Consider the following 25,401-nt stretch of genomic DNA (forward strand, 5'->3'; position numbering starts at 1 on the left):
ACATCCGACTCTCTCTCTATCCAAGGGGGGGCAAGTGCCCCGATTGCCCCCCCTTGCGGACGCCCATGGTGATTGTCCACGTACTTCGGGCACTTCAACGGTGGCGTTCGTTAATTCAGGTAGAACAAATTGAGGTTTGTGCTGATTGACCGGTGTCACCCTGATGTCGACGTAACACTTGTCCGAGTGTGGACCACGGCCAGCACCGTCCCTCGCCTCTATATTTATCGTGTAAGAGCCAGCCCTTCCGAGAAGAGCCGCGCCAGGGTACAGGATACCCGTTTCGTGGTTCAAAGAGAACGACTCGTTCTCGTTACCGCCCATTATCGTGTACCATACTTCTCCATTGATCCCTTCGTCGTGATCCACAGCTCTAACCTTATAAAAAACGTACATTGCTTTTAATATTTGATTCTTCGATGATTTTCTAAGGGGTACGCTTACCTGTAAAATCGGCGCCGGTGGATTCACAGACAAATTCTCGGCAACCGATGCTCTGTAACGGTGTTGGGTAAATATCGGTCGATTGTCGTTAACGTCTATTAGCTTTACAACCACAGGAACCGTGCTGCTTCGACAGGAATTGATGGGGGCACCGTCGCTTGCCAATACAGTGATGGTAATCTTCGACGTCATCTCCCTGTCCAATACGGTCGCGCTGCCCACGGTGATCTCACCAGTATCGTGGCCTGTAAACTAACTTTTGCAGAATAAATTTGAAACAAGGATTTCAGTTTAAAAGAGTATCATTTACCGATGTTGAAGTCAGCCGCGTGGTCGCCGATCAGACTGTAATTAACCACGCCGAACGGTCCTTCGTCCCCGTCCGTCGCTTTAACCGTGATCACGTGGGTGCCGGCTGGTGAATTTTCTTCCACGGATGCGTTGTACAATTCCTTCTCGAATCTCGGGTTCTCGTCGTTTACGTTTATTACGGTGATTGTCACTTTCGCTGTCGCTGACAACTGGGGAACCCCGGAATCATAGGCGACCACATTGAACTCCAGTTGCTTTGTCTCTTCATAATCTATAACCTGACTGGTCCTCACGATACCTGTTACGTACAAACGTTTATCAGATCCGTTTGAATCGTTCCCAAAAGATTTACCCATGGAAATTATAATCAACCTGTGACATTGTCTATGGTGAAGTATGGACTTGGTGGAACAATTGCGTATCCTGCTATGTTGTTGTCCGCATCCACTGCTGTGAATGCTCCTACGACAGCTCCCGTTGGCTGTTCCTCTTGCATTTCTATCAAATACCGTGGATTCTCTCTGGTCCATGGTTTCAAGAATTCTGGCGCCAAGTGGTTCACGTCGATGATGGTAACCACCAGAGTACCTGGAACGAGTTACATTAAACAACACCTGCTGGGTTTTAATCGTTCAACGATTGATGTACCTCTTCCTTGCTGTAAGGTGGGCGCTGTTGTGTCGCTGACAACGATAGTGATGCTTATCGTTGCTGCAGCGTCACGATCCAGGGGTCTGACAACGGAAACTTGACCAGTCGCACGATCAACGGCAAAGAAATCCTGCAAGATATCATTTAATTGAATATGCATGAAGAATTTTGGTAAAGAGATCATCGGTAGTACCTTGAAAGATTTGCTGTCGTTAACACGTTGGCCATTTCTATCAATTGCTGTGATCGGTTCAGAAATGGCGAAGTTCAATGCTTCCAAACTAGCACTGTCTGGATCTGTGGCTTTCAATGTTGTAAATACAGTACCAATTGGAGTGTCCTCTGTCACCTCAGCTCTCTGAGTCTCAGGAGTAAAATATGGCGCCTTGTCGTTGCTGTTCTCCACGTTTATCATTAGTGTCGTTGTCCCGGTTAAACTGGGGGTTCCTAGAGAAGATATATTATGGTGACTGCTGATGATGATTTTTTAAAGAAATATTTGTATTTGCATACCTTTATCAAGCGCTATAACTTCTATATGATAAGTATTCTTATTGTCATAGTCTAATTTTCTGAACACAGTTACGACCCCTGTGGTTTCATTAATTGTAAAGTCATCAAAGGCTCCCTTTTGTATTCTGTAAATAAGTTCTGCGTTGATCCCAGTGTCAGCATCCGTGGCTGTCACCTCCTCCACTACCGTACCTTTATAAATCATAGGAAATTATGAGAGATAATTATTTAGCATTGCTTTTGCAGAGGGTAATTATTAATTCATACCAATCGGTGATATTTCAGGTATACTAGCAGTGTACAGGTCGTGTGGAAAGACTGGTGCATTGTTATTGACATCACGGATGGTAATGTTAACGATAGTGGTGTCAACGAATATCCCATCGTTTGCTTGTACATCGAGTGCAATCCAATCATTGGTCGAATTTATTAAATTCAGCAGACCCTTGCTTTTCACGGTAATCTCACCAGAATCCTGGTCAATCGCAAAGAAACCTAATTCATTGCCACCTACTATCGCGTAGGAAATTTTCGAAGTTTTGTCCTTGTCTCGGGCTCGCACTATTAATTCTGGTTCGAATTTATCAGCCCCTTCGTCGATAACAGCCCGATATTTATCTTGTAAAAACCGTGGAGGGCTATCGTTGGCGTCTAATAAATGAATGCGCAACGAAACGCTTGCTGTTTGCCCTTGTCCATCGTCATCAGTTGCCTAACAAAGAATAAAAATAAATATTTAGCTCATTTTTTATTATTTATGTAAGTTTAAAAATTGTGGCGGATTTACATTTCCCGTTGATAAGTTAGATTTCTGTTTTACCGACAGATGTATTCATATTTTCTACTTTATCGACGTTGTTAATCAATTTTTCTAAATTGCAATGTTTTGCTACACGCTGCTAGATGGCGACACTTGTATTTTGGCGGGATTTTCAATATTATTCGAAAAATTATAAAATACCTTATAGGTGAGAAAATACTCTGTCTGCTCCTCGTAATCCAGGCAAGGTGACGTCCCAGGAGTTGGACAAGGAGCCACAGTGATCATGCCAGTCTTCCTGTCTACAGAAAAATGTTGAGCACCTTGCCCAAGTAATTGATACGCTATCCCAGCTGTACCGAATCTAAAATTAACCTTCCTCGTTAAATTTCACAAAAATTGAATAAATGAAAAATTAGCGAGAGACTTCTTACCGTCCACTGTCCCTATCTTTAGCGGTAATTGGTATAATTGGCACTCCTGGGGTCGCAGTCTCTGAAACAATAGCCGTATACGTGGGACTGCTGAATGTGGGTGAATTATCATTTACATCTGTAATGGAGATGGTTACAGTCGCGGTGGATGAAAGTTTTGGGTTAGTATGGACCTCTTCAGCGACAACCTGGAATACAACATCATTGCTCAGTTAAATTAGAGGTTAAAAGGAATGATGGCCCCGATCTTGGAGGCCTCGTGCGGCGAAACTAGAAAACTATTTTCATCTCCTTGTCTTTTTAGATAAGAACATGCAGGAGAGACAAGGATGCATGTACCCTCGGCTGGAATTTCTTAATTCCTCCGCCTGAGGCCTCCCACATCAATTAGAACTTGGCCCACTACTCCTGTTGAGCCTTAAATTATAAATATATAATTTAATTAAAGTAATTAACGTACAAGAATGATGAATTTACGTTGATTAGGATTCTCGTAATCGAGAGAGCCATTTGCAACCCGAATGTTTACAGATGTGCTTCCTGTAGCTATGGTTGGTTCAATGGTGAACGCACCATCAGTAATATCCTCTAGACGTAAAGAAAATACAGAGTTCAAGCCCTGTAACAGAACGGTATCTGTCTTAGTTCAAGGGATACAGTATTTTGGATCTAAAAAGTCATAGCTATTTTATTTACAATATCAGGGTCCCTGACAGTCATGTCCAGATTAGGTAGAGGTGTGCCATTCATAACATTCTCTGGAATTTCTATATTGTACTCGCGATGATTAAAAGTAGGCGGTTCGTCGTTGACATCTTTTATTGTCACCGTTGCCTCGGCCGTTGACACTGTTAAATTGTCATTACCCGGAATACCGTCGATCAATTCACGTGCTTTCACTTTCAATTTTAGTACCCCTGTTGAATCCTTCAATGCTTCTCTGTTCAGAGGTTTCGCCGTCCTTAATTCTCCTGTCTCATCATCCAGGAGAAAATAATCGAATGGATCTATAACACAAAGATTTTCTTATCTTTTCTGTACAGATTGGACTTGAATCCCTATTTGAAAGCAGTGCAAGATCACTGTTGCTTCAAGAATGAACAGAATGTTAGCTCACTGTTGACCAATTCGTAGATCATCTTCCTAGGCATTCCTCTGTCGCCGTCCCTAGCTTTGACGGTCATAACCAGGGTACCAATTGGAGCATCCTCGCGTACCACACCAGTCAGCGAGTCCAGAAATTCCGGCGGACTGTTTTGAATATCTGCCACCTTGATTTCCACCCCTGTGGTCTCATTGTTTAACCCATCCTGCGATCAGAACACACGTAACCACATGACAGCCGCTGCAATATCTGCTTCCAGATGGTTGAATAATTCAAAGCTGGGAGGAATCTTATGGCGTTTATTATAAAATAGTTATCGCAACCCCCATCAATTGAAGGCTGCAAGGGAACCTCAGTTTCCTGCGGTTTGGCCGCTGTGTTCCTTTATTAAAATTCCGTGGAAAAGGGAGGCAGGATGCTGTGGTAAGCTCTACTCACACTCGCCCTTAACAGCAGTTGGTAAAAAGGCCTCTCCCTGTAGTCGAGTGGCTGCTGCAGCACCAACGCACCCACGTACGCGTTCTGACTTCTCTCCACGTTCACTATACTGAACTTCTCGCAGGCGTCGAGAAACTGCAACAAACGGTGGTGATAAAGGAGGAGGTGAAAGAAACAGAAGCTGATCATTACCCTATGATAATCCCATGGAAAAGGATGGCCCGGGATAAGAAAGATCAGGATAAATGAGGGCATACAGAGGGAGCACTTGCTGAAAGCGTGCGGGGAAGGGTGAGAATACAGTGGTAACCGAGGGGGGAGAACATCCGGAGGACGAAATCGGATTGTGGAAAGTAATGAAGGTGATAAGCACGCTAAAGGGTAACAAGGCACCGCCCTGGGGTAGGATAAGCAACGGAGTATGGAAATATGGAGAGGAATAGGGGAGAGGATAGTGGAAGAGGAGAATAGAAAATAGGGTTAATAACTTCGTTTATGGGAAAAAGGAAGGCTAATGGGCGAATATAAGGTTATGGACCTGGATACCATCATTGTATGAGATTGCGGTAGCCCGCCCGCATCTAAGCCCTTCCCAAACCTATAGCTTCTGATCTACCTGCGCCAGTTTCGTGTATAATGATTCACCTGTGGCTGGGGGACGCAGGTCAGGTCTATGGTGTCACCTAACAGGTCCGGGTCCATCACTCTGATACCCGGAAGGATCGTTGAGCCTACTGGAAGGTCCTCTGCGGCCACAGCCTCGTATGGCACACCCAGGAACCGCGGAGGATTATCGTTCTCGTCGAGGACTATGACGTACGCATCAACGCCGACGATGTTTGGCTGCTGACCAGTCGGTACTTCATCTTCCAACGTGATGCGGAAGCGTATCGTATCGTTTTCCTGAAAACAGTCGTAAAGGTCAACGTGCCGGAAGGACATCGGGGGTCGCAAACATGGCACATGGGGTCTGCCTTCGAAGATAAGGATTCTTCGGCTACGCCAAGTCAGCTAGTCGAGTCATAAGCTCCATCGATGACACGCGATAGCGATAGCTGACAATAAAACAGGAGGCGCACTGATGTGTACGACTGATGGGAGGATGGTTGGGGATGGAAGGGGGTTCTAGAGAACAAAACGGTGGTGATCGATACGGTTGAATTCACGAGATATCTCAGGGTCAGGATGAAGGGTAATCAACGGCTCAGGTTGCACCTGGAGACGACAATGCTGAACGGAATAAGGATGGCTCGGATTCAACTCGAGATGGGAGGAGATGGATTCGCCAGAAGGCGCCTGGACCAGCATCTAATAGAATCTGTGGTGATGTAATGTTCCTCTAGGTGAGCGGCGGCATCTGTGGTCGTACAATCAGCTATTTGTTCAAGGTTTAACACATTCAGCCGAGGTGAAGCCTCGGGGCATAAACCTACCGTACGGATGATGCCTTAACCCTTCCACCAGCTAGCCCAGTTATTACATACCACTCGAGTGAAAATGATCCACCTGCTGTTCCTAAGTGTATTTTTGGACACGAATGGTTTATTTTCACCTGGCCAGTGAAGGGTAACATAGAGAATTAATTGAAAATGATATACTCGCCTCACGATTCAAGGGTTTGGCCAACGTTATAACGCCGGTGCGTGGATTTACGACGAAGTGGTCCGTTAGCTGTATACCATATTTCACCGGCGATCCTTCGGGATCGTGGCCCTTGAGGACAAAAACTTCCGTACCAACTTTCGTTGATTCTGACAGCGGCAGACCTGCGGGATATCCCCCACCCTCCAGGATTGGTGGTTCGTTTACATTGTTAGCGCCTGGAACGATAGAAGAACGATTTTTATACCCAAAAGTTTCAAAGAAAACGAGGGACGTTGGACACTGTGATTTCTTCTTCCGGAATTTCTCAGGTGACGCGTTAGCGTAATTTGAATCGTTGTAATAGGATCGGAGAGCGAGAAGAAACGAGGTTGGGGAAAAAAGACTGTAATGAAACTAGGGATAAAAGGAAAGCTCGCGGAAAAGTATAACAAAACTTCTCCTTCGCGTCGGTACACCCACCGGAAGTATCATCTTAGACTTGTTAATGCAATTTTCTTAAAAGCTCTGACAATATATCACTGCGAACGTAAACGGCACACAGGGTGTTCCAAAAATCGTGATACGATAAAAAAGATGGTGTTTTGGGTAAATGAGATACTGCATCATTCCTAGGTAATCCCCCCCTCCCAGTGGTGTAAATTGCACAGTTCAATCATTATTAACTTTTTTATTCGATCTGGATGATTATTATCCTCTCGATCCACTAGAATAGTAGAGCACGAGCTGGAAAAGTTGGAAAACCGTTCGACAAGGTTTACGAGATCACATAAACGGCTGTAAAGAGAGCAAAGTCAATATATAACACATCGAGTTCAGGGTTGCACTTCGTCATCTCAGCAGTTATTACCCGATAAGCTTCGATAAGTTTCAGGATCGATTCTCGAACGTCAGCCCGGTCGACAAGTCTAATTTTTCTCTCTCCTTTTTTCTGCCCGCTATTTTCCTTGTCGATTCGAACACGCCGAACAAATTTATTCGTAACTGAACGTGACGTCCCCTTACTTCCACTCGATTTCTTCCTTCCATTTTGTTCACGGAATTATCTATTTATCGAGCACGAGAGGTACCGAAACATAACCTCAAACTGGTTAAACTTTCGCGTTGCCGAAGAAGACGGACGAGGTTTTGTCTGATCGATACACAGATTTCTTATCGGTGAAAGTTTTCAACTGATTTCAATGTACAATTCCAATAAAAACTGTACTCATCCGTTTGGATAAGGGAGAATAATTCGTTTGAACGAAACTTCGCCGATGGAGAATGGAAATCATTAAGGAAAAAGAGGCTTTCGATGTGTTTGCCCGTGTTTCTTCTCTTGATTGATTAATTAGAGAAAGAAATTTTGTGAAAAAAAGAGAGGCTTTGGGGAATAATGCAGTGGCAGTTTGTCAGCGACATCTAGATCATCCTTTTAGGTTATGGCGCACATTTTCCGTCCTTCGAGTTCGCACATCAACGACGATTCTAAATTCCCTCCCCAGGGATTATTAAATTCCATTCTGCATTATTTCTGCTTCGATAGAAACGAATGCGATCCAGTCAGCGCCCCTAAGCTCTTCTTTCCTCGACGCGGAAGAGCCGTAGGTGGCAGGTAATAAATACTTCCGGACAAATTGCTTCGACTATTTGACATCTCCAGTCGCTCCGGTGCAACGACCTAATAACAGTCGGCTACAGGAATTTGCGGCATGTAGATCCACCGTCTGCCTGTTTGCCTGCTACCGCTTCTCCTTCATCCCCTATTTTGCCCACCCTCTTGGGTCTCTTCGCCGTCTGTTAAAGAGGGCAGAACGCGTTGGCAAGTCGAGAATAACAGCTTTCCGTTAATCTCTAACGCTAAGCACCTTATAACGGTTACTGTTATACATGTATCCTCATCCTTTGTGATAATGGTACGTGCAGTGACCACCAGAGGGACACATGGGGAACACCTTTCTCACTAGTGCTCGATTGACGATACGTTTCTATATGTATTACCTCTGAGGAGGTAAGGCAGGGGGGTAAGTAGCGTATAAGTGGATGCTATCACTAAAATAGGGATGGAGGAAGTGAAAGTGAAAATCTTAAATAAAGCAAGGTGAAGGGGGAGGGAGTGTAGTTCCCTAGATTAAAATATATATTATTCTACCAATGGAGGGAAGGGGGTTAATCTCAGCTAGAACGGTGTAAAAAAGCAGAAGCACCCTACCATATAGTTAGTGTAGATTCCCTTCCTCTCTCTTCGCCCATCACCTCAATGTATTAGCACCTAGCCTACATTCCACCCTCCCAGAAGAGGGAAGGGGGATAATCCTCCCTTACCCTACCAGAGGTGTAGAATGAGATGGATAGGGATTCCCCTTGCTACACTGAAACGTCGAACCCTCAAACCTCCCTCCCCCAACCCCTTCTCTCAATGCTGTTCTCTTTCCCTACTGCAACTAATTTTCTCGACATATAAATTGGTATAGTAAATGCGAGAAAAAATTAACTAAATTCGTCACAGCTCAAACGAACACCCCCCACAGCGAGGAGCACACAAAATCAGAGAGGGTTGAAGAAGGATCAAACAGAGACAGAGAGATATAAACAAGGGGGGCTAGAATAGGCTGGAAATTGGGAACAGACGTGGAATCGGTAACAACAGAAGAAGAGAGAAAACAGAGTTGATGGAAGGGAGAAGAAATGAGAAGAGGGGACGGAGGCTGCTGAGCGCAAATTGCTTGAGGTTTCCGGCAACTGGCGCTAATTGAATTCCCCGATGAATCGAACTCTGCATAGCGCAGTCGAACGGAATATTGGCTCTTTTCAACGACGCTTCAAATGGACGATCGTCGACGTAGCTACCCGACCATATCGGATTCCACTTTACCCGGAGGCTAACCCTCTCCTGTGTTCTAACCTTTCGATCGAACGGGCACGGTCATAGTCTCCCCACATGTTACACGGACGCAACCACCGTGAGATATACATATATTATATCTGTACACGCATGGTATTTGAATAATAAGTTGCCAAATAGAAACAGGGAGTATTCCCCCCTGCCTGGTGTGTTGGCGAATGCCTGCATGCTGAGATTCAGGACGAGCCCCAAAGTACCATTGGACCAACAGAGCTCCCAGACTCAAGAATATTTAAAAATAAAACTATTATAGACCCCCCTGTCCTCATAGCGTTATTTCTCTTAGAGTCCTATAAAGTCCTGCCATGTCTACTGCCTACTGACTCAAAAATCCCCACGTTAATCATCGGCTGTTCCAAGGTACCACCGCTTTAAGCACGTATCAGGTACCGCAAAAAATGCTTACATCAACGACGCATAATTTTAGTAGCTTACCAGATTACGCGAGGTAACGTCATGCAATCGCGAGACCAAACATAAAGGAGGATCTTGCAAACGCGTCAGGCGGGTTGCGCCTGCGGAATAGCAGATAAAGGGCTGCCAGCGGATAATTACCTCCCTTTTACCCGGTACCAAGAGTAATCTTTGTTGGAGTTTGGGAACGGGGAGGCGAACGGTTGTGTTGGTCTTTCGTCCATCGGTGGGTTATTTCGTCTTCTACCTGATAAAGTCTCAGTTTCTTCTTGCTCCGGCGCCTGCTGGTTCGACAAACTGGAACGAACGTTGGCTGGTGGCAAGCACCGCTTTGATGATGTCTAATGGCGGACGCAAGTAATTTGTTTTCGGTGAAGCTGGATGCTGGAAACGCGTCAGCAACCGGTGGCATGTTCTTTGATTACGGTGCGTTGGACATGTTAATTTCAATTCGGCCAGTTTCGTCTAGCGCCGAATTCAGACAGACAGATCCTGTTTGTAGCATAAGGTTGCGACATCGTTTTTGAAGAGAAACTTCTTAGAGTTGGGTAGTGCGAGTTGATCAATTAGGAATTGCAGCGAATTCATCGTGTACTCTTATAAAGAATCCGTCCGGAAGGTCGGCGACGCACGGTACTTGGGCTCTGAGGAAAGGACCAACGTTGTTATCCAACTTTTGATTGTCACTTGTGCCTTTCGATGACTAACCTAACTCTTGAACTCTGGAAACTTGATGGAATTATTTATGCAGGTGTGAAAAGTAATTAAGGCGAATCTCGGCTTTGGAAATCAGCATATCAATGAGATATTGCTTGCTAATTATCTACTTAATTATAGCTTCGATCGTACTCAGGATCGATGCGTTCTTGAAATGTACATAAGCATGTTGTTTTGGTTAAGTTAGGTTAGGTTTGGCTTCAAAGTATAAGCGAAGTCGGTTTCCTCCCTTGTAATATCCACAATTTGGGTTTGGCTTGTATTAGTTTTGAGTTAGGTTTAGGATAGATTTAAGCCCTCAAATATACACAAAGTTCTCGTCTCCTCAGTTTGACCGGCCATTTTGAAATACTCCCAAGTCCCATTTCTCCCGCCTACGTCAAAATATTTGGAGGTTAGGTTAATCTCTCTCGCAAAAAAAGGTTCAATTTCAACGACCATGTTTTATTAAAATTGCAAGAAGATAGTTTGATGATAATCTTCTTTAGATGAAAGTTTTTAGATTTGTTTTGAAACTTTTAATCAAAGCTGTCATCTTTGATGAAGTTATATGTTTGAAAACTCAATATTTATTCGCGCTACTTAAACGATTTATAAATTTAAGTCCGTGTATTGTCTAGCTAAATAAATCGTTGAAATTCTCTGCCTCTGGTATTTCGTCCAGGCTAATAAAACATTTATATATTCTTGTTTTCTTTATGGTGTTTGCAAATATGATCATATTACACTAGTATTTCAGCGTTATAATTGGCTGAACATGCGACAGAGATAGGATTTTCCACGTCTATCTTGTTTCTATTTATTTGTACAACTCTTTCCACTAAAACTCCAACTTATCACGCGATATGTTCCATATTACTTTTCCTGTACATCCTAATATATACCCTGGCTTATTAAATTCTGTCTGACTACGTCTAGCCGTAAAAATCTGTGTAATATAATTCTCTGCCTTCTAGTACCTTCATTTTATGCAATCTTCTTTTTACTTCTATCGTTATAATTTACGATTCAAAGAATAAATTGCAATGTAAATCATTCTATGAAAATATTGCACTTTGAGAGAATAATTTATGATAACATTTCAACTTCGTTCGAAAAACAAGAAACATTAGGGAAATTGAACAAGTTTTATTCTTTGAGTCTGATGGCAAGCCAGAGAGAGACTTGGGAAATGAACCCTGGATGAAACTTAAGAACACACAGTGAAGGTTCTTTGATCTTTGCAGAGGTAAATATACAGGTTGCTTAAAGAATAATGTACAGTGTAAAAAATGTAAGATTGGAATCTTTAAAGTCAGTAAGAGAAATTCGTGGAAAAAGGAATGTCCTCAGAATACATTACCATAGGAGGTAAGGTAGTTTCCTGCAAATGGGAAGGTTCTGAATCCAAATCCCAAGTTTTCTAGTGAATTTGCAAGGAAATTACTAAAAAAATGTGCTAGTGCACCCTAGGAAGTTAGATTTCTCCGAGTGTAAGAGTTATTACGCCAATGGTACGAGGTATCCGATCAAATCTCCAGTTTTCTAGTGAATTTGCAGGGAAATTACTAAAGAAATATTCTAGTGCACCCTAGAAAGCTAGATTTCTCAGAGTATATAAGTTACTACGCCAATGCTACGAAGGTATTCGACCACTGACGAATGGGGCCGAACAAGCAGTGGTACCTTTAAAGTTCCAAATATCCCTAGGGTTATTCTACCAAGTATTTACCTACTTAGTGGGATCCAAACATTTTCCTCTAGCATTTTCTCCTCCTCAGTAACACTGCCACAATATGTAACGCGTACAAAGAGGAGAAATTCCAACAAAAGCTAGGATAGCATTCGCGAAAGGCAAATTATTCGGGCATCCAAACGTTAGGCAAGCTCGGGAAGAACGATTACCAACGCGTTCGCAGCGGCGCGAATAGGGAACAAAAGGGGAGCAGACAGGTCCTAATGAGAGAAACGCGGGAGAAGGAATAATGGGCAGGGAAACGAAAGGAAGCGGAAATGGATACGGCGACGGAGACGCAGACGGGCGTCGACCGTGCTCGAAGGGTAAAGGGAGCGGAGGTGAAGGAAAGAAGAGTTGGCGGCATCAATGGGGCAGAGAAACTTTTCAACCGATCAACTGTGATCGAACAGACGCGTATTATTGAGCGAGCGACGCATTATCCGGTAATACGGCCGACTGCATCCGAGGCATTATTGGAAACTCGTTGCTCCTGCCTCGACGAAGCCCTATTTAATAGGATCCTGAACAAATCTCCCGGACAGAAGCCGCATTCAGAAATGAAATAATAATATGTAAGAATGATTGATGAAAGACTGAATCCCCCATCTGTTCACAATACCAGCTGAGAAGCATATGTGTTAGTGAAGGTAAAAATCCTACCTATTTTTCAATGATAAATCGTATAATTTATTTTTTAATATCTACATAATACCATCATAAGCTTTCTTAATCTCAAAAAAATGGAAGCACGTTCGAGCACACATGGATATATCTATCTAACAGATAGGTTCCAAGTGGATATAACTTTATTCATATTTAATTTACTGGCTACACTTTGACTTGGGGTTAAAAAATATCAAATCTTATAGCTTTCAACCTGAAACATTCAAAAATCCATGTTAAAAGTTTAGGAAACCATGTATATAACATAGTTTTGCAGGTTATGACGCCATATTGCTTCTACTCATACAAATGCCTTGGTTAGGTTAGGCCACGAGAAATAAGGTAAACGAACCAATCAGAGTATGGGTAGAAACAATATGGCGTCGTACTAACCTATCCACTAATACGTACATTTTTACACAATTGTATTTTTTAAACCATTGGTTTCCTGAACTTTTCATTTGTATTTTTAGATATTTCTAAATATCGCCGAAACGAGGTTTTACCAATTTACTTTTTTAAATAAAAATACGTATCAGACATATCCACGAATGACTCTCTTCCGGAAGTTAATTAATTACAATTTTTGTTCGAAATATTTACCAACGAATAAAATCGATAAGGTTTAAAAATCATTTAGCCCAACCGACGTTTCTATTGCAATTACCTCCGCATGTACAGCCGCGTTTCGAAGGTAACCGAGGGGGCCGTATTCGCGAGAAACTAAACGTTACCCTTTGGCTGATCAATCGTACGCAGTCGATTGCAAACAAGTCGAGTTTCAATACACGCCAGCTGCGTTTCATTGCCTCTCTTTCCCCACCTCCTTCCATGTACCGTTGCATATCAGCGGCAAAGAAGCGTTTATTTCGAAATGGAACGGTTTTTTGATGGCCACCTCAAAGGACCAGCAATTAGAGATGAAAAAAGAGAGCAAAACCAATACAATCAAAGGCATGTTTAAAAAAAACAACATTCTCTATATTCGTGTCGAAAGGCTGAACACCATTTTATGGATGACATTTTATTAGAGATACGGGATCTAGAGGGCAGCACCTTTGAAATTCATAAGGACTTTTTAGGGACTTTTAATCTCGTTGCCCGCAGTTGGTTAGAATGACTTACGCAGCCATATAAAGAGAGTTTACTGTACCCATAAATATCCCCGGAATGACTCTTTAAGGAGGCGAATTTCTAAGGAAAGAAATGTTGCAGCAGATATTCGGGATTGAATCGTTGATGTGCAAAAGATAAGCTGCAACACTCGCAAATAAAGCGACGGAAGTCGAGACGAGAGGAACGGAAGCGGATATGGAGGAGAAATACAGGTAAAGGGAAAAATCGAAAACATTTCTCTTCCTTGGAAAATCGTTCTAAAGCTTCGTCACTACAAGCTTCCTGTTTTCTGTACCGGAAAAGAGAACACCTTGTTCTCTTCGCTTTTGCCGTCTGCTTCGCTCTTTTTATTTATTTCTCGTCAAAAGTCTTCTTGCATTTTTTTTTTAAATAAATGATTTTTTTCTAAGCTGTAACACTGATTTTCCTTCGGATAGATAGCGATATTCTGGAAGATACAATTTTCCAAGGAGAAACGAGGCTGCGACATCGAGGGTGCGGAAAGTTTTGTCTCGGCTAATATCGCTTGGGAAAAATAAAGGGAGAACTGCCATTGATTTAAAGAATTGTCCTTCGCTACTTCGTGGTGGTAATTGATTGATAGGTTCCTTACGGCGAGACAAAACTTTCCTTAAGCTATTTGTGTCTCCTTGCGGATTTCTTGTCCTGGAAGTCATAAATCTAAGTCGGAATCTGGACAGACGGAAGAAAATGGCTGCTGGTAAGTTTTATGTAAAGATTTAAAGGAGGAATTCTAATTGACGGATCAGAAAAGTAAGCTTCCTTTCATTTTGGATCTGCAAACTTGAAAGAAAAAGCTCACCGACGCATGTGGCCAAAAGACAAACCGCCAGCAGTGTTGCCAACTTCTTGGAAAATCTGAAAACAGAAAAAATAGGTTAATATTAGAAACGAGCAACAGGCTAATTTTTTTTCGATTCGTAACAACATCTAACCAAACTATTCGTGTTAACTGACTGTTGGAAATTAGCCCAAACCAAAATTAAGATGGAGTGGCTGGCAGTTCGACATTTGAGGAATCGATGCTTCGAGAACATCGATTAGAAGCATTCGGTCTGCTACGACTCTGATAATTCAATTGATCGCCGCTACCCTAGGGAACTTCAAAACTTTAAGTAACTAGTAGTTTAATAGTTTAAGACAGAAAGCGAGTAGCTTTCGAAAGTAAGGTAATTAGGTCGTAAGATTGCTTGAGTCAATTTCTAATTAGTACTTTAATCACGATCAAACAAATATTATCCGTTGTATAAAACAGAGAGAGTAGCGAACGACGGGCTCTCATTTCCTTGCGTCGCCATTTTCCCTAGGGAGTAAAGACTTTCATTTTGTACTGTGCAGAGTATAAAGGAAATTATTTGCATAACTTTACAAGTGATTCCATGTCTTGAGATTAACAAAAAATGTAAATCTCCATTGATTGGATGATATAGAAATTTTCTAACCTCTTTGGACACATTGAGGTTAGAAAAAAGGATGCTGATATTAGGGATATGATCTCGTATCGCCAATTAGGGGATGACTAGGCGCTTGAATATACACTTACTATACCGTTGCTCTCACCGAAGAGAGTGTATAAATTCGGACGTGTTAATTACGTTATCTTCGCAATTGCATTAGCGTTGCCGTACACGGGAGACAAGAGCTTACGCGTTTGCATGCTGGCAATGTGAGGTAAGTAGTAGTAATAGCACATTCTCGTCGTACAGCTCGGCTGTGTAACTTGAGAGCCTCAATATACGTCAGCGTAGTTCAGCTAATTACATAAATTATTACCCAGCTCTACCATAAACTTATTTTTTAATAACCTATACCACTATTGCAATGAACTATATTTTTAATTTTTCCAGTTTTCCAAGCAATTCTGTTAGCTTGCTTAAAAAGTAAAATTTAAGGTACTTAAGTTATGTAGGGCATCCCGAGCGCTCGATAATTCCCTGCATTTCGAGCTCTACAGACGGCCACTCGTAAGAGAAGTACGGCCATGTGCGAGTGATGTGTAAGAGCTCGAGGTGCTTCCAACAGGAAATTATATGGCAGGGAATCAGCGAACGTCTAGTGCATAAGAAGATTAGAACGGTAGAATATTCGGGGAAATGGTCCGGGCCAAAGCGGGATCCGTGTTTCAGAATTCGTAATGAGATGTTGAAATGGAAGGAAGATTGTGCGAAGATGGTACAAGTGTTATTATCTTATTTCAGCATCATCTCTTACAACCGTAAGATCATTCTAAACAAGTTTCCCTCTTAAACGTCCCGATACCCCGCCGCCTCTCTGATGAATAATTTAGATGCAGACAGGAGTTTCGTCTCACGCTACCTTCCTGCAACATTGATGTACTTGAAGGTTGCCTAGTAACATACATAATAGATGCAACTAGTTCAAGCTTTATTAAACATATCTGTTTAGGAGAGAAGGTGGTCCAAACACTGGTGTAAAGGATAATGTTCAAGTTGCCCACCAGAGACCAGATATGATTGTATAAAGGAGAACTGACGAAGGAGGTATTTATTTCTATAGGGTGGTTTTGGAGATAGACTTCGGGTTCAGTCGGATTGGCTCGGAAAAGATCGGGTGAGATCGGGCGAAGCGAGAGCCCACTCTCTTTTTAGGTTCGCGTTCGATCCCGCCCAATCATTTCTGAGCCAATCCGAAGCTCGGATACCCCACTCTTTCAGGTCCGCGCCCGATCTTTTCCGAACCAATCCGAAGCTCAGGCGCCCCACTCCTTCACAATCGCAACCGATTCCGCAACCACCCGATCCCCGGGCGAGATCGGATGAGAGCCTGACCGATTCGGGTACCCCTTTCGCCCGACCCCACCCGGTTTGTTTACCCGATCCGACTCTGTAATTTTGAATACCAGCACAAAGTCGCTATAACGTAAAAGCTCGTTAAAATCTAAAGAGAAATCCTAGGAAGCTTCTTGTCAGCTTCGGATAGAAATGTCTAAAGCTCGAGTGATTTTAATCTTGCCAAGAATCTTTCACTGTTGCTAAGTAACGCGACGTGCTGGTGACACTTTTAACTAATACTAAAGCACTTTTCTTTTTAAATAAAGTGGAGTAAAGGGAACACGTTGAAAAGCGACGAGTCTGAGCTACTTTCTCTTTGTTCGTTCACCCTTGGGGGCAACACCTGCACGAGGACCAGCTGGGGAAGTAGTAACGCGTTTCTACCCGGAGTCTGTAAACAAGGAAAAACCGTGTAATTGCAACTAAATTATGCCCGCCTCTCTTCTCCAGCTACCTCTGAAAAGAATCATAAACATTCAGAGTGGCAGCCGAGGCAATTCGTTTCACTCTGACTGCTCTTGTCATGTCGTGCATCCTTATATAAGTTGTCTACGCCTTCCGGCGACAGTCTGGTTATTATATTAATTAAACAATTGTTTATTTCTGGAAGTAGAGCTATGCAGCTCTAGACAAACGTATTAAATCTCTTCCTGTTGCTAAACTGTCCAATTAATCCCTGGGGAAAAGTAGAAGCAATAAATATTGAAAGAAGGATGCAAATACACTTGAAAGGTTCAATTAATAATCGGATTAGTATTTTTCCAATGGGTATCCCAATTACTCTCTTTGTACCGGCGATAATTCACTTGTTCCCTGTCGAAACATAGTTGGCCCGCATTAATCAACGTCCGACGGTGGTACGCTCCTGACCCCACACTTTCGGTTCAACGAAGGATCGACTTTATCAGGATAATCGAACAGAGTCGGTCAACCAAACTCTACCCTCAGGAAAATGCAGCATCCTTAACGAAATGGCCGTTTATCCAGGAGCTGACGAAGTGACTGGTTCCGTGTCCCATTCGTCGCCATCGTAAATCACCATCCACATAATAGACCAATCGTATCGGCACCCCCGTAAAAATTGCTCCTTTCTTTCTTTTGTTTGCCCTTAGATGGGAAACTGTGATCAATGGTGGACGATTCAGTCATATTGTCATTCCAGAAAAATGGCGAGTTACTTTTATTTTGGTAATTGTTTTATTCGGAACGGATGGCGTCATAAGATAGCACGCTGCGTAGCCCAGTGGAGTCATAAGAGGTCACTCAAAATTGTTCTTTTTTGGTTGAAATTGCGTATTTCATGCATCGAATGAATTTCCATGAAACGATGAAAATGAATTCCACAAATTCCCGGAAATTTTCAATACTTTACGAAAGAATTTTCGACTTATCGATGCATGCGATAGCAATTAAATCGTACTCAAATTCCGGACGCGCTAATTCGTCTAAATATAATAAAATATCCGTGGTATTTATTTCTATCGATCGAAAGTACCATCTTCGAAAGGGAGTCGTTATTACCTATAAACGTCTTATCGAATATGAATGTTTGATTTTTACGAGCAGTATACGTTCGTACAATTTTCGTTAAAATGTCCCATAAAAATTGCAAAACTACTATGGTGTCGTATATCAAACAATGCGCGCACGTGCACTGATGGGCACCAGTTGTCTAGGCTTGGTGTAAACTTGACGCGTACCGTGCATTTTGTCTGGGTTACTGGAATTCACAGACTAATGGCTCACTGGGGAATTCGGATCGATAGATTCCGGCAACCACGGCATGCTGCGGCGGTTAATTGATGCCCGGTAAGATTAAAATCGTAGCATCGAGTGAACAAGTCCAACGGGCTTTCTACGAGGTCCGTGTCACTCATCAGAATCTCAAAACGTCTGTTACATTTTAATGAGAACAGCCAGAGTAACAATATTCCGGTACAAAATAACTAAACAGGTGTACCATCTTCCTGCGATAAGATCGCTGTGTAACCTAACCTTAAAATCACTTAAGATGGTTATAAAAAGGTTAGGTAATTCTACCAACAGGGACACGAATGATGGGACATGTACAGAGAAGCATCATTCCCGAATAGAATAATACTACGGGTGCGGAAGGGTTAGTCTAGGAGTCATTAATTCGAATTAATTAATGGCTTTGGGTATGGACACAATCAAGGACCGCGACCGTTTTGGATTTGCTCAACGTAATGAACTTCAATTTGTGGCTGCTTGTTATCCACAATATTGGAATTTCCTATTCCGATTAGAACGCTATTTTCCTTAATGCCATTGGTATATTTGGGGCTATTTCGACCCACCAGACTCTTATTTCTTAATTACATAAAATAATGATTGTAGAAAGAATACTTTTAAAATAAGATTATTAGAAACTATTGCTTATTCTACTCAAGTAAAAATCATGCAGGAAAGACAAGGATGGGTCTACCCTCGGCTGGAGTTTCTTAATTCCTCCGCGTGAGGCCCCCAGCAGCAAATCGAACTTGGGGGCCTCACGCGGAGGACTTAGGAAACTCCGGACGACGGTAGGCCCATGGATAAACAAGGACAGCGCGGTAATCAAGCAGCCATATTGGTAATCCTATATCCTAAATCATAAAAAATAAGATAAATGCAAGATTACGATATTTGAAATCTATTTGGAGATTCGCAGCTACTTAACAATAAGTCATTCAAAATGAGCCGTGTAATTATTGAAATGGCGACTCGCGTGTCTGAGATGTCGGGATACGAAACAATGAGCAGGCCAGCAGGATAATATAGATACACGGAAAGGATTGTCATGCCCGGGGCTGACATTCATCCTACAGATAACCAGTTTCCGCTTCGAGCGCTTCCTGCGGCTCGACGAATGATGCATAATCCGCCTCGAAATGGGGCCGAGCCTTCCTGCGGATCAAAATTCCACGGCGAAACCAACTATTACAAGCTAAGATTTACCAGGATTTTTAGCCCCTCTTCCGGGATCCTCTGTTCGATGCCATTTTATCCTTTTTATTTTTCAAGTTTTAAAGTTACGATTCGCATCGGACACCCTGTATGTTTTCCTCTCTGTCGTCGCCAGTGGTACAAGTACGGCATACAAGCGTCGGCTGTTGAATTGACCCGCACCACTGTGCGTCTCCATCTCGACGGCAGACACTTTCATTCATAGCCGAGAGCTTTTTATGAATATTAAATGTCGCCAAGTGGAATATCTCCGTGAGGTTTCCTAGATTGAACTACACGACCCTATGTACGTTTCTGAGAGCCGAAGTTGCGGGCGAAGCCCCAGCCTCGAACGTCATCCGCAGCTATTGTTTTTATGAAATCTCCGACCGGCGCAATCGATACGTCAACGTGACGCACAAAGCGTGGACTTTTTTAATATTTCTCCTACGAATTGGACCGTGCGAACGCGACGTCTCGCGTCTCATCAACCCCCCTGGGTTCGCTGACAAAAACAACTCTGGCGAACGAATTGTCTGTTTCGACGAAACATCTACCCTCTGGTATTCGACGAATGTTGAAATAATTGAAATATTAATTCTGCAAAAGTTTAAATGGAGGGTGGACCGGACAAAAAAAGCAACAGCAATGTGGAATATTTAGCGACTGAAAACATAAGCGTAACCCAACCCACTGTTCCTACTGGAATTCATTCAACTAGGGACATTCCATGGTTTTGGGGATCTCCCCGCCCCCTCTCAGCTTTTCTCTGTCGCGACGTTTGCTCTTTGCAAAGTGTACCCAAGGTCCAGGTATTCGCACCATTCTACCATTCCCACGCACAAAGTTTAATCTATAGGGAATTTCCGGCTGGTGCGTGCACCACTGCATTCCACAGCCGACCGCCTGTATCAGATATCACGGATGTAGCTTTGAGCCAGGATAGTGGACCGATTACCACGTTCGATCCTCGCAGACCCTTTGAAACCGTTCGATCAAAATACGATTATTCGTCTCTCATTACCTACGATACGCCTGCACTACAGCCCCAATCGTGAAACGCTCACGCTTGTCCCTACTGAAGCTTCTATCTGATTAAAATGCATACCCAATTTATCTGGGGGAGAGGCGTTCGCGTAACTAGGGTTATATTTAGGGGATTGGCTATACCTTTTAGCCTTGTCGACAGTGTCAAGTGTTTAGTACCCTGAATTTCGCAAGATTTTATGAAAGAATCTTTGAATCTTGCTGAAGTGACTTCGATTATGTATAGTTATAGGTGCGTAGATTTTCGTTGGTAATTTCCGTTGGTCGTATTTCGGGATTAGAGTGAGGTCGTTACACTGCTAGTGTGTGCGTAGTCCCCGTTCGACATTACGAGATAATTAAAATCGAATTTCAGCCGACTGCGTTGTACACGCAGCCAAGCATGATTATCGAAATTGGCCAAGTTCGTTCTAGCTTAGGCGCATCTCTGAATACCAGCGGAATTATGTGTCAAAATTTATTGGCAGACCGAAATCCATGAATCCTCCCCCGCCCCCACTCATCGCTGTTCCTCTGTCACACGCAACACGTACAATGGTAAATACAATCGAAAACGTCGCTGCGTTTGACGTTGTACATTGAAATTCATTTGTTTCTCGAATGAAATAACAGAAATCATTCATTCAACGATGAAAGTTTTCTTTTGTGTCTAATTTAATTATGAATTAATTTGCATACATTTTTTGTACGATTGGATGAATTATGAGGCGAGCACTCGCGAGAAAGTAGGCGCAGCTAGGGCGAACGATCCCTCTGGTGGCGAATGACGGAAGTAACGACATATTTATGGCGGACACGTATTAAATTTGACGGATCAAATTTGGAATTCAACATGTTGAAGCCGGGACGATTTATTAAAGTCTATTGTTGGACTTAAGGACGTAGATTTACGGCCTTCATTCACAGGATGGTAATTATTCCTCTTTGTACGTGGATGGCTACATAAAGTGAAGTACCCGCGAGAATTCTAACCTCTACCTGCCACCTGGTAGCGAGGTCTGAAGTGTTACCACAATCTTACTTCAGGGTATAATCATCATCAGTCCAGATTTCTCGGTGGAAAGAAAAGAAGAGGAGGTTGTTGCCCGAACAAGTTTCGCGACAATGTCGGCCGACATTGTTATGCGCCTAACCCCGTCGCAACTTTCCATCCTACTGCTAACGAAAGGCTCGGGCAAAGAAAGGATTGAAAGAAAAAAAAAAAGCAGGGAGGAGAGAGTAAGAAAGATAGATTTGTTCGGGCTTGTTCGACCATGATGATTTGAAACGGTCGCGAGTTCCATGCGCAATGCCCGATCGATATAGCAGTTCTCCACGCGACACCGGTTGCGATCCCCGTTATCATCGCCGTCGCTACGTTTGTCGTTCGTCTCCGTGCCCTTTTCAACCATCAACTTGTTGAGAGATAAAGGGGACACTTGCATGGCGAACCCATATCCATATAAGCCTTTGTAGCAAGAAAATGATAGATGGTTTGTCCAAAAAGTTTCCGAATTTTTCTCTAAGATAGTGGTGGTTTTGTTGAAGCTTCAAAGGAGCTTCTGAAGAGTGGGAAGGAAGAAAGCTTCCTCGCTGAGATAGTCTAGGGAAAAACTACCATGCTTGGTGCTGTACAGTACAAACGTCTACGTCCCTTTGCAGATATCGCCATTTTCCCTAGGGAAGACTACTATGCCCACTACTATACAGCACCAACCTCTATGTCCCTTTGCAGATATCGCCATTTTCCCTAGGGAAGACTACTATGCCCACTACCGTACAGTACTGACTACGTTCCCTTGCGGATATCGCCATTTTCCCTAGGGAAAACTACCATGCTCGGTACTGTACAATATACATAGAACCAAAATGACAGAAAAAGACAGGAAGAATCAGTGATCAAAAATTCAAAATGGCGGACCCAATATGGCTAATATTCACTGTTCACTGATCCTGGAAATTCTCATTAAAATTCAATTCTATCAATATATTGAAGTAAGTTATCTTTTGCGGGTTTATAAATTCGAAGGACGAATGATTTTAAGGAAATGAGGGTTCTATTACCATCGTTCAAATTATTCCTGCAATTTATTATCAAAGTCCAATTATCATTCATAACAGCGGAGCACGGCGCGGGGAATTAAAGCAAAATGAAAATGGAAGATGCAAGGAGCAATTTAAAAGTTCAATAAAATCGTAAACAACGGCTAAGGCGAGGTAAAAATAATTTGCTCGGCGCAGCATGAAAGGAAGTGACAGTGGAAAACGAAGGATAGGAAAAGCGTGGTAAACACGCAAATAAATATTTTCCCCCGATCGTGTGTTTGCACATTATAGCAGAAAAATACGTGTTATCGATTGGCAGATATTTTCAACTTCTTCGGTAGAAATAAAACATCGAATATCCATATTATTCTACCAATTATTTCAAAACACATTTGTTGAAGGAATACATGCACCATTCATTATTTTTCATAAAGCACATGATATGCAATTCCATGAAATTTAATTTTCTGATGAATTTTTTATTATTGAATAAAGAAGGGACGATTATATTGTAAATTGAGATATCTGGGACACCTCCGTTCAACCGAGGTGATCAATTGATCTGGGTTAAATTTAATTGGTCCATTGAACAATTAAAAAGCAATTCAATTACATTAATTAAATTCTGTGTATTTGTCGATGAATAACTTACCTCGTTGAAAACATCTGAATTGAATGGACCCTCGTGTCAGTTCGTGATCCCATGGTTTGGCACTGTGTCCACCTGCAAAGAAATAAAACAGAAAATTAGAATAAGGGAAGAAATCTTTACGTAGCCATTTTTAATGAACCATAACCTCTAAATTGGTTTGCCATAAGCGCCAAACTTCCCATCCCGAAATCCATAACGATCTATTACAACCAGGTAATAATTAATTTTCAACGTATACAAAACAGGATAGAATTTCATAGGGTAAAGTTACATCATTATCAGGATTTATTTTAGCGTGGTGGCGCTTTCTATCCAATTCTAAAGTTACGGAAATGTTAATGGAACTTAAGTTGTACAAAGTGTCCACTATGCAGATTAAGAGTAGTTAGTGAGTTAATTTGAATATTCAGTTGTACACGTGAAGTCTTAATTAATAAAATTCTACAAACTATTTAATCCCAATCTTCTACAAAAAACAAAAATAATTGCAATTTGCAGTTTTCAGTCTGTAATACAATTTTAAAGATAAATGACTCCAATTACTTTTCCGAGGGTATAGAAATGCCAGTAAATCAGATTTAATTCGCGAAATCCTTTGCTATTTACTATTTCCTCGGCTGCATCGGTCGAGATAATCAACCTTATTGTCGCTAAGAGAATTTCACCGTCAGTTCGGAAGCGGAAACTTTTCGTCGATAGGAAAGTTTCGCGAGCAACGACTTCATCGTCGCGTCTGCTAGGAAAACGGCGACGGGTACAGGACGGGCTTTCAGGTATCCGTGAAAAGTCCTGGAAGAAACAGCTGTATGGAATCGGTGGGCCAAAGTCGAAGCAAACCATAAGAAAGCTGAAAGGTGATGTTGCAGAGGGTCGGAGAGTACGGGTGGTAAAAAGAAGTGAGGGGAAGTGTCGGGAAAGCATTTCCAAGTCCTCGAGAAAATTCGTTATCGAGAATTGAAAAGTTCAAGGAAAAACGTGCTCACGTAGCTAAATGAAGTGGGTACGGGCTAATGCATGCCAAACGGGGTGGCCACCCTCTGTGGGCCAGCGAAGCTCCGAAACTGAAATGGAAATGGGAAGTTTCGTCGAACCATGGGAGGAGGAGCGTGAAATCAAGTGGAGACGTTTCTCGTGTCCTGATAAAAGTTTATACGCGATTGGAACGATATTTCGTGGATTGAATGGATAAGATTCCAAGAGATATATAGGCTGAAAGCGTCTAATTTGATCGTCTTAAGTTACCGTTTCTAAGGTATTCATAACCTAGAAATATTCTTTACACAATTATATAGGTGGAGTTTCGTTTCTCCTCCGCTAGAGGCGCTAGTGGCGCTCTTAATCCTTAATCCGGACGGCGGACCATGGAGAGAGCCCCAATTTTAATTTAATCGCGTATTTCATATTATTTTTCTTAAAAAATTATTCTTTTAATATATGAAAATCTTCAAAAATTATGTATTTTAATTTAGATTAATATCCTTGTACATGTTTTGTAAGGTTGGGTGTAGATTGACCCATACTCCACTGTTCAAGAGTTAACCTTCAATTTCAGACACGGAAATTTTATATTATTAAACACTGCTTTTGTCGGAGTACTGGAAAACACTTGTTTATTAATCATTTCTCTTCAAAGCATGCTATCGTAAGGAAGCAGAGATAAAGATAAGGGCATCCTGCTGCCTCGAGAAGATTACTCGCAAACATTTATTAGAGAATTTATCAGAAGAGAAACACTGGTTCCCGTGCAAAAGGCTGAAATTACGTAGAATTTCTCTTGTTTTCAACGTCACTCGAACGCAAGCCATTCCCCCGTGAAACTTAATAATGAAGTCTGGTCGCAAAACCTTTTTCGCTGCGCTGAAAAATTGCTCTCCTCGACTTGCGGAAAAGTTTCACGAGCCCTCTCGCAAGCTGGTACCGTGTGGTAGACGCACGAAACAACGATTTCATCCTTTCCCGCCATATGTTGCCTTTCATGCTGTTCTAATATTCTTACAAGTAGAAATATATTATTTTAACTTGTGGCATTTATAGTCATCCCCCCAACAGTGGAATAAAATTACGACCCTCGATTAATCCTTGCTGTTTGGACCTAATTTTCTTGGATCATTAGTGCTCTAAAAAAGTGACAAGAGGGTTGCAAGGTAG

General features: G+C 42.3%; 1 protein-coding gene across 1 annotated transcript in view; it reads right to left on the reverse strand.

Moving 5' to 3' along the window:
- LOC114879050 (cadherin-87A) overlaps nucleotides 1-25,401 on the reverse strand; it is a 55,832-nt gene that overhangs the window by 4,694 nt on the left and 25,737 nt on the right. The window contains exons 2-19 of the mRNA XM_029193547.2: nucleotides 23,254-23,325; nucleotides 14,594-14,649; nucleotides 6,260-6,477; nucleotides 5,303-5,560; nucleotides 4,658-4,792; nucleotides 4,232-4,424; nucleotides 3,811-4,121; nucleotides 3,575-3,733; nucleotides 3,115-3,302; nucleotides 2,882-3,044; nucleotides 2,188-2,632; nucleotides 1,921-2,112; nucleotides 1,601-1,854; nucleotides 1,405-1,537; nucleotides 1,129-1,344; nucleotides 755-1,054; nucleotides 445-689; nucleotides 85-378 (exon numbers count right to left, since the gene is read on the reverse strand). Coding sequence (XP_029049380.1) covers nucleotides 85-378; nucleotides 445-689; nucleotides 755-1,054; nucleotides 1,129-1,344; nucleotides 1,405-1,537; nucleotides 1,601-1,854; nucleotides 1,921-2,112; nucleotides 2,188-2,632; nucleotides 2,882-3,044; nucleotides 3,115-3,302; nucleotides 3,575-3,733; nucleotides 3,811-4,121; nucleotides 4,232-4,424; nucleotides 4,658-4,792; nucleotides 5,303-5,560; nucleotides 6,260-6,477; nucleotides 14,594-14,649; nucleotides 23,254-23,325 — 3,832 coding nt within the window. The remainder of the gene's footprint in view (nucleotides 1-84; nucleotides 379-444; nucleotides 690-754; nucleotides 1,055-1,128; nucleotides 1,345-1,404; nucleotides 1,538-1,600; nucleotides 1,855-1,920; nucleotides 2,113-2,187; nucleotides 2,633-2,881; nucleotides 3,045-3,114; nucleotides 3,303-3,574; nucleotides 3,734-3,810; nucleotides 4,122-4,231; nucleotides 4,425-4,657; nucleotides 4,793-5,302; nucleotides 5,561-6,259; nucleotides 6,478-14,593; nucleotides 14,650-23,253; nucleotides 23,326-25,401) is intronic.

The sequence above is a fragment of the Osmia bicornis genome, chromosome 16 (genome assembly GCF_907164935.1).
Source record: "Osmia bicornis bicornis chromosome 16, iOsmBic2.1, whole genome shotgun sequence".
NCBI classification, from domain to species: domain Eukaryota; kingdom Metazoa; phylum Arthropoda; class Insecta; order Hymenoptera; family Megachilidae; genus Osmia; species Osmia bicornis.